Genomic DNA, 11,819 nt, shown 5'->3' with positions numbered 1-11,819 from the left:
GTGTGTGTGTGTGTGTGTGTTCATATAACACAATAATAATATAAAACAAAAGTAAATAAGTTAAAAACTAACTACTGTTGACTTGTGTTACTTGTGCCTGTATTTGTATTTTATTTGTAATGTGTGTCTCTTTTACCTGCCTAGAGACAACAAATGGATAAATAAATACAAATATATGCAATCATATGTATATAGTATGCACAGATAAATATTTACTGTAAATAGATGATATATTTATCTTCTTTAAAATAAATTACTGAATAACCTCAGATTGACATTGTGGAATTTAGACATTTGTTTATGTAGATTATTTTAAACCATCAATCTCTGCAGAAATAAGTCTTTATAACGCTGTCAGAAATAAAGTGCTGAATTTGTACTTTTAGGGGTACAAAAGCTTGTCACTGGGGCAGTATACCCTCAAAGGTACACTCCTTGTACCCCTTATAAAGGGTACATATTAGTTCCCTTACAGTTTGTATCTTATAGGAACATTTACAAACCTCTGGTATAATAATCAACCTTAATTAATCGACCTTAATGTTCTGGGCACAAAATGTACCTTTGGAAATGGTACAAATTTGATCTTTGAGAGGGTACTGCCCCAGTGACAAACCCTTTGTACCTTATAATGGCAAATGTGTACTCAGTACAACATGAGAAACAGTCAAAATAATTTTTATTGCATTATTAAAATGAAAATGTCATTACATTTCAATACAATGAGTTACATTTTATTACATGGACTTTAGCAATGACCAGACTGTACAGAAGCCACAGTGTGTTCTTATTTCATTCCAAAACTTAATGTTCTCTTCAGGGATTTGATGCACAGAGCTGATGTAGTGAGAGGTGTTGTTGACAATATACTTTTGGAGGCACATTTTCGAGTTGTGTTCTTAAGGTTTCCTGAAAATGTAAACTTGAAGACAAAGTATGTAATGAAGGATGAGATGTGTATGTATGTATGTATGTATGTATGTATGTATGTATGTATGTATGTATGTATGTATGTATGTATGTATGTATGTATGTATGTATGTATGTATGTATGTATGTATGTATGTATGTATGTATGTATGTATGTATGTATGTATGTATGTATGTATGTATGTATGTATGTATGTATGTATGTATGTATGTATGTGGGTGGGTGGGTAGGTAGGTAGGTAGGTAGGTAGGTAGGTAGGTAGGTAGGTAGGTAGGTAGGTAGGTGGGTAGGTGGGTGGGCGGGTAGGTGGGTAGGTAGGTAGGTAGGTGGGTAGGTAGGTAGTGCACACACCCCCTCGGGGAGTCGAATACTGAAAATTGTACCTGGAGGGACAGAAATGTACCCCCTCCGTACCCATATTTCCGACAGTATAACTTCTGAAAGTTATTTAAATTTACAAGAAAGAGCACAATACACTTACAACTTTATTTTATTTAATGCCTTTTAACGTTATCATTGCTTTTCTTCCTTTGTAAACATTGGTAAATACTGTATATGCCTTTTGGGGATTTTATTTGCACCTATATGATCACAGCTGTCTGTTATTGTATAAAAAAATACAAGTTCAGCTTCAAAAAGTGTTTGTTACTCCCTAACCTTTGACATGTCCTATGCTAATTGCTGGGCATGTTGACTTGTGAAGTGTCTTGAGATAACGCCTGTTATGAATTGACGCTATATAAATAAAGATTGATTGATTGATTGATTGATTGACTTTGCATTTAAAGGTCACATATCATCCTCATGTTCAACAAGTTAAAATACATTTTCAATGGCTACAAAACACATCTGTGAAGTTTGTTGCAACAAAAGCAATTCTGATCCTATATTTCATCATGCCTATTGACCTCTCAATTTCAGACCTGAACAGAACTGGCTGTTTCTGTATAGCTTTAAATGTAAATGAACTGTGTTTGGCCACACCCCCCTCTGTGAGGCCTTGGATGGCTTGGGCATTCTTGCTCCATGATGAAATGTTTACTGGCAGAAGGCTGACTTGAAGGGCAGAACAAACACCTAGCTGTGGGAGTGTCTCCACGTGGGAGAGGGATGGCTGCTTTGTGATGTCACAACGGGAACATCTCTAAACGGCTGGTTTGAGCGCACATTTTATGAAAAGTGGAGCAGACAGAAGACAAAGAGGGGGGACTTTCTTATAATCACATTATCCTTAATGCAGTTAAGAAGATTGAAATCAATACTACTCTCAGCAGCTTTACCCTGCAATGATGCTGTAATTCAATACATTACAATGCCTAATGTAATAAATATTTATCCAGTCAAGTTGTATATAATATACTATAATATAATATATTTTTCACATATGCATATTTTTCACATAAGCACTGTTATTACCAAATGTAATCTCGAAGAAAAACAATTACAGAATATATCTAAAGAAGAGTTAGTAAAAATCCTGCTCATTGCAAGTGAAATACAAAAAGGTGTGGCAATTCTCCTGAAGTATAATAGTAACAGACTTGAGCTTTCAGAGACTGGCCCTCTCCTTTTCTAAGTAGACCTATAAGTCTGTATCATTCATAGACAGTTCTTTTGCAGTTTTATTCTTTTAGTTGGCTAACAGTTGTTCATTAGCTTCTTTTGTGGTGCATGTTCTTTGTTTTTTCAGCTTCTTGCAGTAACGGCTGACGTGGATCGGATGAATCAGAGCAAGAAGGGACAGCAAGGTGACGGCTACATTCACCTGTGAAAAAAGAATGAAACTTAATTAAAACCGATGCCTTTTTTAAACTTGTCAAGCTGAATCCTCTGCTTAAAGTAAAGCTCGTTTCAGAGGAGTACCATACAACATCTAAACACTTACATATAGTGGATCGCCATGCAGTTGATGTTGGATGAGGTGAAGGATTGGAACTTGAAGAAGCAGCCCCAGAGCTGCTATTGACATTGCAATCCCTGAAATCTTCCCAAAATGAGACATAGGAAATCTAGAGTGATTTACAGGAGATGGAGAGGGAATAAAAAAAGGAGAAGAAGGCACAATTAGGGATGGACCGTTTTTGGTTTTGTTTTTTTTAAATTTACATTAGATGTTTACTCTAAAGTGTGGTGGATAAAGATGGAATTGTTAACATACGCAATGCTGATGAAGGCTTGATGGCCTCCATAAAAGAAGGAGCTGTTGAGGACCTGCAGGATAAATGTACAGTACTGCAGAGGGAGGATAGGACAGGTGAAGCAAACGCAGAAGAGGAAACACTGCAGGGAGGTGAGGAAGAGGGAGAGACAGGATGAATTCAGATCTGCCTCCCGACTGGTTTCTCCTACAAGATAGAGGAAAGAAGACAATGGTTAACAGTGAGTTAACAGGATAATGCAGGTTTACACAAACGTTTTAGCCTTAATTTGGTGTATCTAATTAAATAAGGATTCATGTATGTAATTAGGTAAGGATATCTGTGCTCAGCATTCCAACTTGGAGGTCTTCCAAACACACTGCAGTTATTTAGCCATGAGGTTTACAGGAATGCATGGCCCTGATATTATCATACATAAAGCTCAGAGCATCATTGAAGGGATAACTCACCTGAAGCAAGAGGTCTTTTCTTGTGTCTGTCCATGATGACTCCACTCACTGGGGCAAACAAAACACTGCACAGCTGGGTGAGGGCAAACACGTTGGTGTAGTGACTCACTGGAAATGAGGGATGAAAATGAAGAGGGTACTTAGTTTGGAGGAAACTGAAGGTGTGAAGGAGAAAAAAAAAGTTGCATTGAAGCTTTTTTTTTTTCCCTTCTACAATGTAACCTTGTAGTCTGGTCTAACAAGCTCATGCATACAAGCCAAAAGGATTGAAGCATTGTTCTGTCAACAGTAAAAATAAAACAATGGGGCAGCTTAACCTGAACCCAGACCTGCATTATCTAAATACAGCACAAAATGTAGCAATGTATTTCTCAGTACTGTTGCCATTGTAATATACTATGATCATCATATTATTTGTATTTCTAGAAAAAAAAGGTGGTACATTTTTTTATTATGACAACCTTCAAGTTTCTTTCTGTGGGTATTCATTGAAAAAAGTATTTTTAATGATCCAAGTCTTCAACACTCACCCAACCCAAATCAAACGTGGTATCCCACTTAAATCAGTACAAGCAGTAAACAACACAGGGAAAAATATCCCAAGAAATTCAATCATTTTACCTCACCCAAGGTTTGGTCATCATTTGCCAGCCGGTTGAGCATGGGGTTGACGTTGGATAAGAAGATGAACTGACAGAAGAGGATGGTGATCACCCACACCAGGTGCCACAGGAAGAGCCAGGACAAGACACAGCTCTGGAAACTAGCCACTATTCATATGAAAGATGAAGAGTTGAAAAAAGAGTTTTTGAGATTTTGAAGTAAGCTGCAGTTGCATTTGATTTACACTGTTAAAAAATGTACAACTTGTAAATACTTTAAGCCAAGATAAAAAAAAATTATATTGATAAAATTAAGAGGGTTTTAGGGCCTCGGTTGGTACGAACCTCAGGAGACCCAGGATGCCAGGAACCAAACAAGAGAACAAGATCACTAATGCTTTAGTCAAACTGTTGCTCTTAGGGACAGTGTTTTGCTCGGCCAGGCTATGTGTCTTCCCCCTGTAAGCCTGAAAACTAGGACAGTGGTTCTCAAACTTTTCACAATGAGTACCACCACAGAAAATGTGGCTCTTCAAGTACCACCATGTGAAGGCCATTTTATTCCTGATATACATATTATTCATCATTGACCGCACACCACTTACTGAATTCTGGGGTCATTCTTTGTGCAACACCAAAAGAATCCAAAGTGGATGTAACTGGAGTCGTGTTTTCTCACTGTTTTGCATCGTTTGTTGCTAGTGGTTGCTTAAGTTTCACTGGCACTGCCAAAGTTACTTCTCGCACTTATGCTAGGTTACTTCAGTTTCTGCTGTGTTGATCGACTTGTCCACTACACTTCACTTTCTAATATTTACCATTTGGAGCCATATTTATGGCTTTATAAACAGACTCCAATATATAACAGACTCTCAGTATAGGGAGGCGCCAATGTCAAAATTAGATTTGCACATGTTGACTAAAATCATGATAAAGCACTTAAAGCACAGGTCAGACAATGGTTTATCAAGTAGAGATCTTTCACATGACCCTAAATGACTTTTGCATGAACATGAAATACCAATCCAACCGAGATAATATCACCTTCCTCCTGTTTAGGCTTGTGCTCTGGCTTCGTTTCTTCAGTCTGATGCTCTTTTTGTTTCTTCTCAAGGTCTATCTGCTCCTTCATTTCTTCTGTCTCATTATTTTTCTTCTCTCCACTTCCAGGACATTTTACCCTGTAACAGTAAAGGTTGTGAGTGAGAAATATTAAGCGCCCACAAGAACAAGAAAACATTTAAATGTATCCGTCAATCAAAGAATCAGTCAATCATATAACAAAACTCTTTGGCTGTAAGCCATTCATTTAGATGCCGTTGTTTCTCCTGACCCATATGTGTATGATTCTGGCAGCGGGTAGGGGATGTGTCCTCTGGGCATCAAAAAGAAAGTTCGTAGAAGCAGGATCAAGCTACATGAGGTGAGGATGAGAAAAGACAGAAACAGAGACACTCCTCTTTCATGAAGCAACTGTAGACAAAGAAAAACAGAGAAAATGTCAACTTGAGCTTTTTGAGTCTGAAAGCAGTGAGGTCTCACGGAAATATTTACTTTACTTTACTTATCAAATATCCATTACCTTTATGACAAAAAACACTGCGGCCGAGGAGTCAAAGGCTCCATTGTAGACAGTTATGATAGTGGAGCGATAGAGGTGAAACAGGTTCCCCACCTTAACAGACAATATCTTCATTTTAAGGATGCCCCTGTTTTCTTTTTAATTTTCACTTACACAAACACACATGCACACAATGTTTGTTTTAACCATGGATAAAAACATACCTGTGCATTAGTGATGTGGAGGATTGTACCAGAAATAATGAGACATGACATGGCAGGGTACAGCAATATTACAGTATCTGTGTGAGGACAGAGCAGACAGAGGTCAGAGGAAACGCTTGGTTACATTGTTACCTGGGTTCAATTTCTTTAAGACACACCACTCCCGTGGTTAAGAGTGTACAAGGCCCATCTATGCATGCTCTGGTGATTTACATTGATTGTATTTGAGTGGCGGCTTTGTAAAGGGACAACCTTCTCACTAAGAGAACCAAGGTTAAAAGGCAACCAAATGTTCTCTATCGTATCAAGTTTGCAGACAAGTCCCATTGATCCAACAACCCTCGTGGACAGCGACCTAGCCCTATTTAGGTTTGGGTCAGTGAACAACTGCCGGCGATGGACCACTAGTCCAACAGCATGCCCCCCTGGATGTTGGTTGCATCCCTCCCCCACAAAGGACTTTGTACAACGCCTCAGAACCAGCACCTTGGTCTGGCCCAGAATCTTGCCACATGGGAAGGCTGGAACCTGCATGGAGAGGTTCAGACCCCGCGCCACCAAAGCGATGGCTACAAGGTCCAGGGAGGGCAATATTAAGAGACCTGGTTGTCCTAAAGGTCCCTAACACTTACTGTCCCCCTTATCGCCTCTTCTTTCCTCCAGATAGCGCTGAGGTTGGAAGGACGTTTGCAGTAGCCGGCAGTCTGATGCCAACCTGGACTCCACATGGTGATGATCATGTATAGTTTTGCCCTGAAGACTGACAACGCTGTGGCTGTAGGTCTGCAAAATTATTGAGAGCCACGGATGAGAACTCCATCGGGTCTCTCCAAAGGCTAAACAAGGATCAATATTGGAGACTTGCAGTGGAGGCTGGCCGGTGCCTTCGAATGGTGTAAGGGGAGTCACCTTGAGCCCAGTGGGCAGCCCCTGCACTGTCCCCCTTGGTGAACAGAAGGGGAGCTAATCTTCAGAGGCCTCTGACAGGTTGCCTGGGAGACTTGGCCTCCCGCCAGATGCTCCCAAGCTTTCATGCATTCACAGGAGTGGTGTGTCTTAAAGAAATTTTCATCAGAAGTCCTTAAATGAAATCAACTCCCATATTGAAAATATGTTTGGTGACGGGACATTCTCGATATGATTGAGAACACAAAGATTACACCCTCAAATTGCAATGTGCACAACAGCATACCTTCTTTTAACAATGTGATGAACAGTGCACCAGTTGTATACAAGGATCTGCAGAAGAAAAAAACAACAACTTAGTGGATGTATATATTTACCAGGACACAGCAACTTTATGACAATGGATTTACTTCATTTTACGTGAAGGATTGTCTCTATATAGACAAGTGACACCATTGGTCTAGAAACCAAGGGGCAATTCATAGCTAAGCTGAGAGAAAAGTTGTTACCTTGATTAATAATTTTTCATGTGTGACATTAAGACTTGTATGACCCTTTGTAACATTAAAGCCATTGTAACAATAATCCTGGCATGTTATTTGCCCACATTATAGTAAAAAAGGCTTTGTTAATTTGCAACACATTCGCTAATTTGCAGCCTAAAGTTTCCAGCAGTGATACCACCAGATGATTGTTCATAAATAAAAAAAAACCTTGCTTGACAAAAATGTAATAATAAGACATACTTTCTATGCACATACATTGCTATTAGCCTTGTTGCTGTAGTCCCAAAGTGGTCAAAGACACATCCAATAGGGAAGCGTAATAGTGTGTTTGTGATAAGAGCAACACACATGACGAGAGAGAACTGCTTGTCCTGACCCATGCAATCTGGAAAGAAAAGAAAGAAAAAAATATTTTCACTAAGAAACTACTGGAAACCACACAATTCATCAATTGACTGTATCTGGTATGTACTGTGTGAGGATAGAAATCAGTTATTTAAGGAATCAAAGCTTGATGTTGATGTTTTTAATCACATCGTATGTTTGCTGTGACTGCCATCAGTGTCTGAATGTGGTGAGAATGGGTAAAAGCAGCTTTGAATGTTGAAGACAAGAACATATCCAAGTCCATTCACCATAAATGGAGAGCCTTAGAATTGCATGATGTACATTGTGTCAAAATGACCTGTTCTGATCTTTGTGGAGCAAGTCGTATCAGTAAGTCCTAAGTTTGTGAAACTCCCTATCAGCTAGTCTTGAGTTATTTTGAGTTTAATTCATCAGAGCTTAAGGGGTTGGGATGTTAGCGTAATGGAAACCTTGGTTCCTTTGAGGCCTCGTGATGAGGAATGTTCTAATTGATGATGTTAATCATGTGTCTAATTAAACAGCACTTTAGTAGCTGTTTTATATACTTAAAGCATTAAAACAGTCCATTTCAATACGAATTGTTACTTAAATTATAATGCCCTGAAAAAGTATGAAAATAAACACTTTATGTTGAAGAACAGCAGGTTTCCTGACACAGCAGGAAAAAGATTGCAAGTGCACTGTTAACACAGGGTTAAAGCAAAAAAAACAGTGTTGTTTGCATTTTCAGCTAAACTAATTGTAATGTTAAATATCAAGTTTATATTTTCTTTAAAATAGGAACTGAATGTACAACCTAGGCATGCCTATTTGCCTTACCTATGTACACAGCAGGGTCAGAATCTCTGGTTGTGTTGACACAGTATCCAGCAAAGTATCCATCAACTTTAAGCACAAACACGAGGGAAGCCCAGCCAAAGGCCATCCCTGAGAAGAATAAACTCTCAACAAGTCCTGACAGTAGGGTCAACCAGTAATGCGACTTGGATCCGCTCCCTGGGAATCCAAACATGCTGCCAAATGTTTCTACTTCTGCTGAACGAGTTGGAACGAAGGCGCAAGGCTGTCTGATCAGGATCAGGCTAGATTTCTTAAAAAAGAACAGACATCCGTGACTGGAGTACGACAGAGCTCGCCATTGAATCCTATTTCTGTGAAAAGGCTGTGCTGTGGAAGTGTTTTGAAAATTAGGTCATAATCACATCAGAATGCACATTAACACAGAGTCTTTGTTGTCTGCCGCTTTTGATCACACATACACAATCAGTTAAACTGAATCAACACTTCTCTGACACAGTCTCAGAAGAGAATCCAGATTACAATAGACATAGACAGACAATAGACATTAATGCAGCATTATTCTATAGTTTGAATGATAACGCAATCCAAATACATACCTCTCACACTGCTGTTGGGAGAATAACTCTTCACTTTCCCATTTCTTGCCACACCCTCTGTCTTTGCTCCTCAGGCGTCTCACATCTACAGCTCTCAATTTAAATCTGTTTACTTTCCTGCATGTCACGTCAAAAGTGGGGGTGGTATATCACACCAGTGTCTGCTTTACAGCTGGGAAGAGTCGGTTGCACAACGTTGCTAAGTCATGGTAATGTGCTGTAATACAACACCAAAAATGTATGACACTGCAAGTGACACTGTATGAACCTCCGGTTCCCAATCCAAGTCCCTATTGACTGAGCTAATAAAATAAAGTTTTCAATAGATCATTTAATAGAAGCTACAGATGTGGCAGAGAGTCCCACAGTCTGACTGTTAGGCCTGGTCATCTTACAGGCTGGGATTTATACCACCAGGCGAGCCACATCCAATGAAGGCAGGGATCGTCCAGGCACATATGGAGTTAGAAAATCTCTTTTGGGGGCCAGGCCCTTTAAAATTAAATATTAAAATACATATGATAGATTTATATAATAAAAAAATGTGATAATGAATAAGCTGGCAATTTCAGGATGAATGTGCATGTCGAAACTCAAGCAGCTGCATTGGAGTCTGTGGAGGGAGCTCTGACTGAAACCAGATCAACCAGAACATACTGTTAAAACAATTAGGAAGGTCATGGTGGAAGACATGGCTGGTATTCATTACTTTAAACAATTCTAACTGTGTTTTTAAAACTTGTAAAACAGGAGTTTATGTTTTAATCGCAATGTGTCACATGTTGGCTCCCAGTGAGTAGCTATATGATAATTCTCTGGTAATTCAGTCATTGGACCAGGCAGCTTGTGCTCAATGCAGCGTTTGGGAACAAACTTTCAAACTGCTGTTATTTAGCTGCTCTTCTTTACTGTTCTCAATGACAACATCTGCTCCTCCTAACAGAAGTGATATGACAGTTAAAGCAGTCAAACACAGGCAGACAAACAAACTCAGAGGGGTTCAAACAAACAAAACTCTGCACTCACTGAGTAGAACCAATCACCACAGTATGTTATCATCTCAGCTCATGTTGTGGTACAGCACATTAACACAGCTATCTGCCACCAGTTTTCTTTGAGAACTTGAATCCAAAAGCAGGCGCTGACTTGACATTGTTGAGTGGATGTAAAACACAAAAAAAGCCTGTAGTCTTAAAATGGAAAACAGTGGGGAGAAGACCACAGAGCATATATAGACACAGTCATATCTTAAAGTTCTACCTCATTGAAAGTGTGGATAAAAAAAGACATTGAAATAGTGAGGACAACAAACAATGTGTAAATGTGTTACTCACCTGGCTGCTGATGTGCTCTGTGTTACAAATCTGTGACTTGTATGAATCTGAGCCTTCATAAATACCACTGCCCTCTCCTTTTCCTCATCACTCTCTCCAGTATTGAAGGTTATCTTCTCTGTTTGGTTTGTTAATCAGGGACAACTTTTTCTGTCTTCCTAATGTCAATGATCTGTTGTTTGTGCCTCCTTTCTGTCAGAAATATATACTGTCTATTCCCAGATAATCAGTAGTATTTGTAGCGCAGTATCATGTTCCCCTGTATATCACGACACATAGTCCTTTCACTTTTGCACACCACTTTATTTGTCACTTGTCTCACTGTGCAGTGACCCACCGACACTGCCAGCCTCTATGTAGTACTGAAACTGGAGAATAGTGGAGATATTTATAACTTCATCAGTTCATTGCCCTTTACTTTGCATCACTAACATTTCAAAAACACATTTACAAATGTCAATATACTGCAAGAAAATATTAAAGGACCATCTAAGTGAAAGTTGTAATAAAATGTATGCAATCACATGGGACAAAAAATAGGTTTACATGAATAGGTTTAGTTTGGACACAATTGTTCTTCATTACAAACCAATAACATTATAATCCAATAACCTTTAAAATAACCAGGGCATAAACTGCATTATAAAATAGAATAAGACTCTCATAATGGTATGTTTTACATTTTGATAAAAACATAAATATATGTGCTGATAGCAATTGACAAAGAAGAACATTGCGGTATTTCAGTTACAGAAGAGCCCCACCTACTGGCTGCTGGTGGTACTATAAAATAAAATAAAAAAAACTAGTAAATGGCCTTTGTGCTTTGTCTACTTTGGTTGTCTGCTGCCAAGTAATACAGATGTTGTCTGATAAGATAAGATATGAGTAACCATTGAAATCATCAGTAATCATTCAAAGACAGATCACTTTTCGAGGTTCAGCGATATGTATCATTGTTGTGTTATTCTTACTGATGGTTCTACATTTTGAAACTAGTCACGGTTGAGATTGTTTTAGGGGGGCAAACAGATCAGTTGCATCATTCAACATGTTTTATCTCCAGCTATTTAAATAATTAACAGTTTAGTTTATTATCATACAATTCATCATTTTTCATGAAAAGATGATCAGTACTTATTTGTTACAGGTACTTCCAAGTGAGGATTTACAGCAAAACCAATCATCTCTTTGGCTTATCTGAACAATCCACCACATTAAATCAAAGGATCTTAGATTTTACACCATGTGTAAAATAGTACAAGAATTATAACTGAAATTTCATTGATGTGCCAGAGTAAAATGAAAAAAGTTCCCTTGAAATTGAGGTTAATGGAAGAAGCTTAAAATGAAACAATGTACCTTTCTGGGGTTTATCAAT

General features: G+C 38.6%; 1 protein-coding gene across 3 annotated transcripts; it reads right to left on the bottom strand.

Moving 5' to 3' along the window:
• Positions 1 to 662: 662 nt before the first annotated feature.
• On the bottom strand, positions 663 to 10,669 carry LOC306819697 (equilibrative nucleobase transporter 1-like). 3 transcript variants are annotated; one of them, XM_079337151.1, is made up of 13 exons: positions 9,105 to 10,669; positions 8,527 to 8,874; positions 7,594 to 7,723; positions 7,119 to 7,165; positions 5,927 to 6,003; positions 5,724 to 5,816; positions 5,475 to 5,614; positions 5,186 to 5,322; positions 4,166 to 4,309; positions 3,540 to 3,647; positions 3,090 to 3,276; positions 2,817 to 2,940; positions 663 to 2,696 (listed from the first exon to the last, which is right to left on the bottom strand). In XM_079337151.1, the coding sequence occupies exons 2-13, from the start codon at positions 8,717 to 8,719 to the stop codon at positions 2,562 to 2,564; spliced, it is 1,515 nt and encodes a 504-aa protein (XP_079193277.1). In that variant the 5' UTR covers positions 8,720 to 8,874; positions 9,105 to 10,669; the 3' UTR covers positions 663 to 2,561. The 3 variants fall into 3 exon arrangements, with proteins under 3 accessions (XP_079193277.1, XP_079193278.1, XP_079193279.1); XM_079337152.1 differs by having other exon boundaries at positions 8,527 to 8,797; XM_079337153.1 differs by lacking the exon at positions 8,527 to 8,874 and having other exon boundaries at positions 9,105 to 10,665.
• Positions 10,670 to 11,819: the final 1,150 nt, after the last annotated feature.

The sequence above is a fragment of the Symphodus melops genome (genome assembly GCF_947650265.1).
Source record: "Symphodus melops genome assembly, chromosome: 2".
Lineage (NCBI taxonomy): Eukaryota > Metazoa > Chordata > Actinopteri > Labriformes > Labridae > Symphodus > Symphodus melops.
This window is presented reverse-complemented; position numbering and strand designations above follow the sequence as displayed.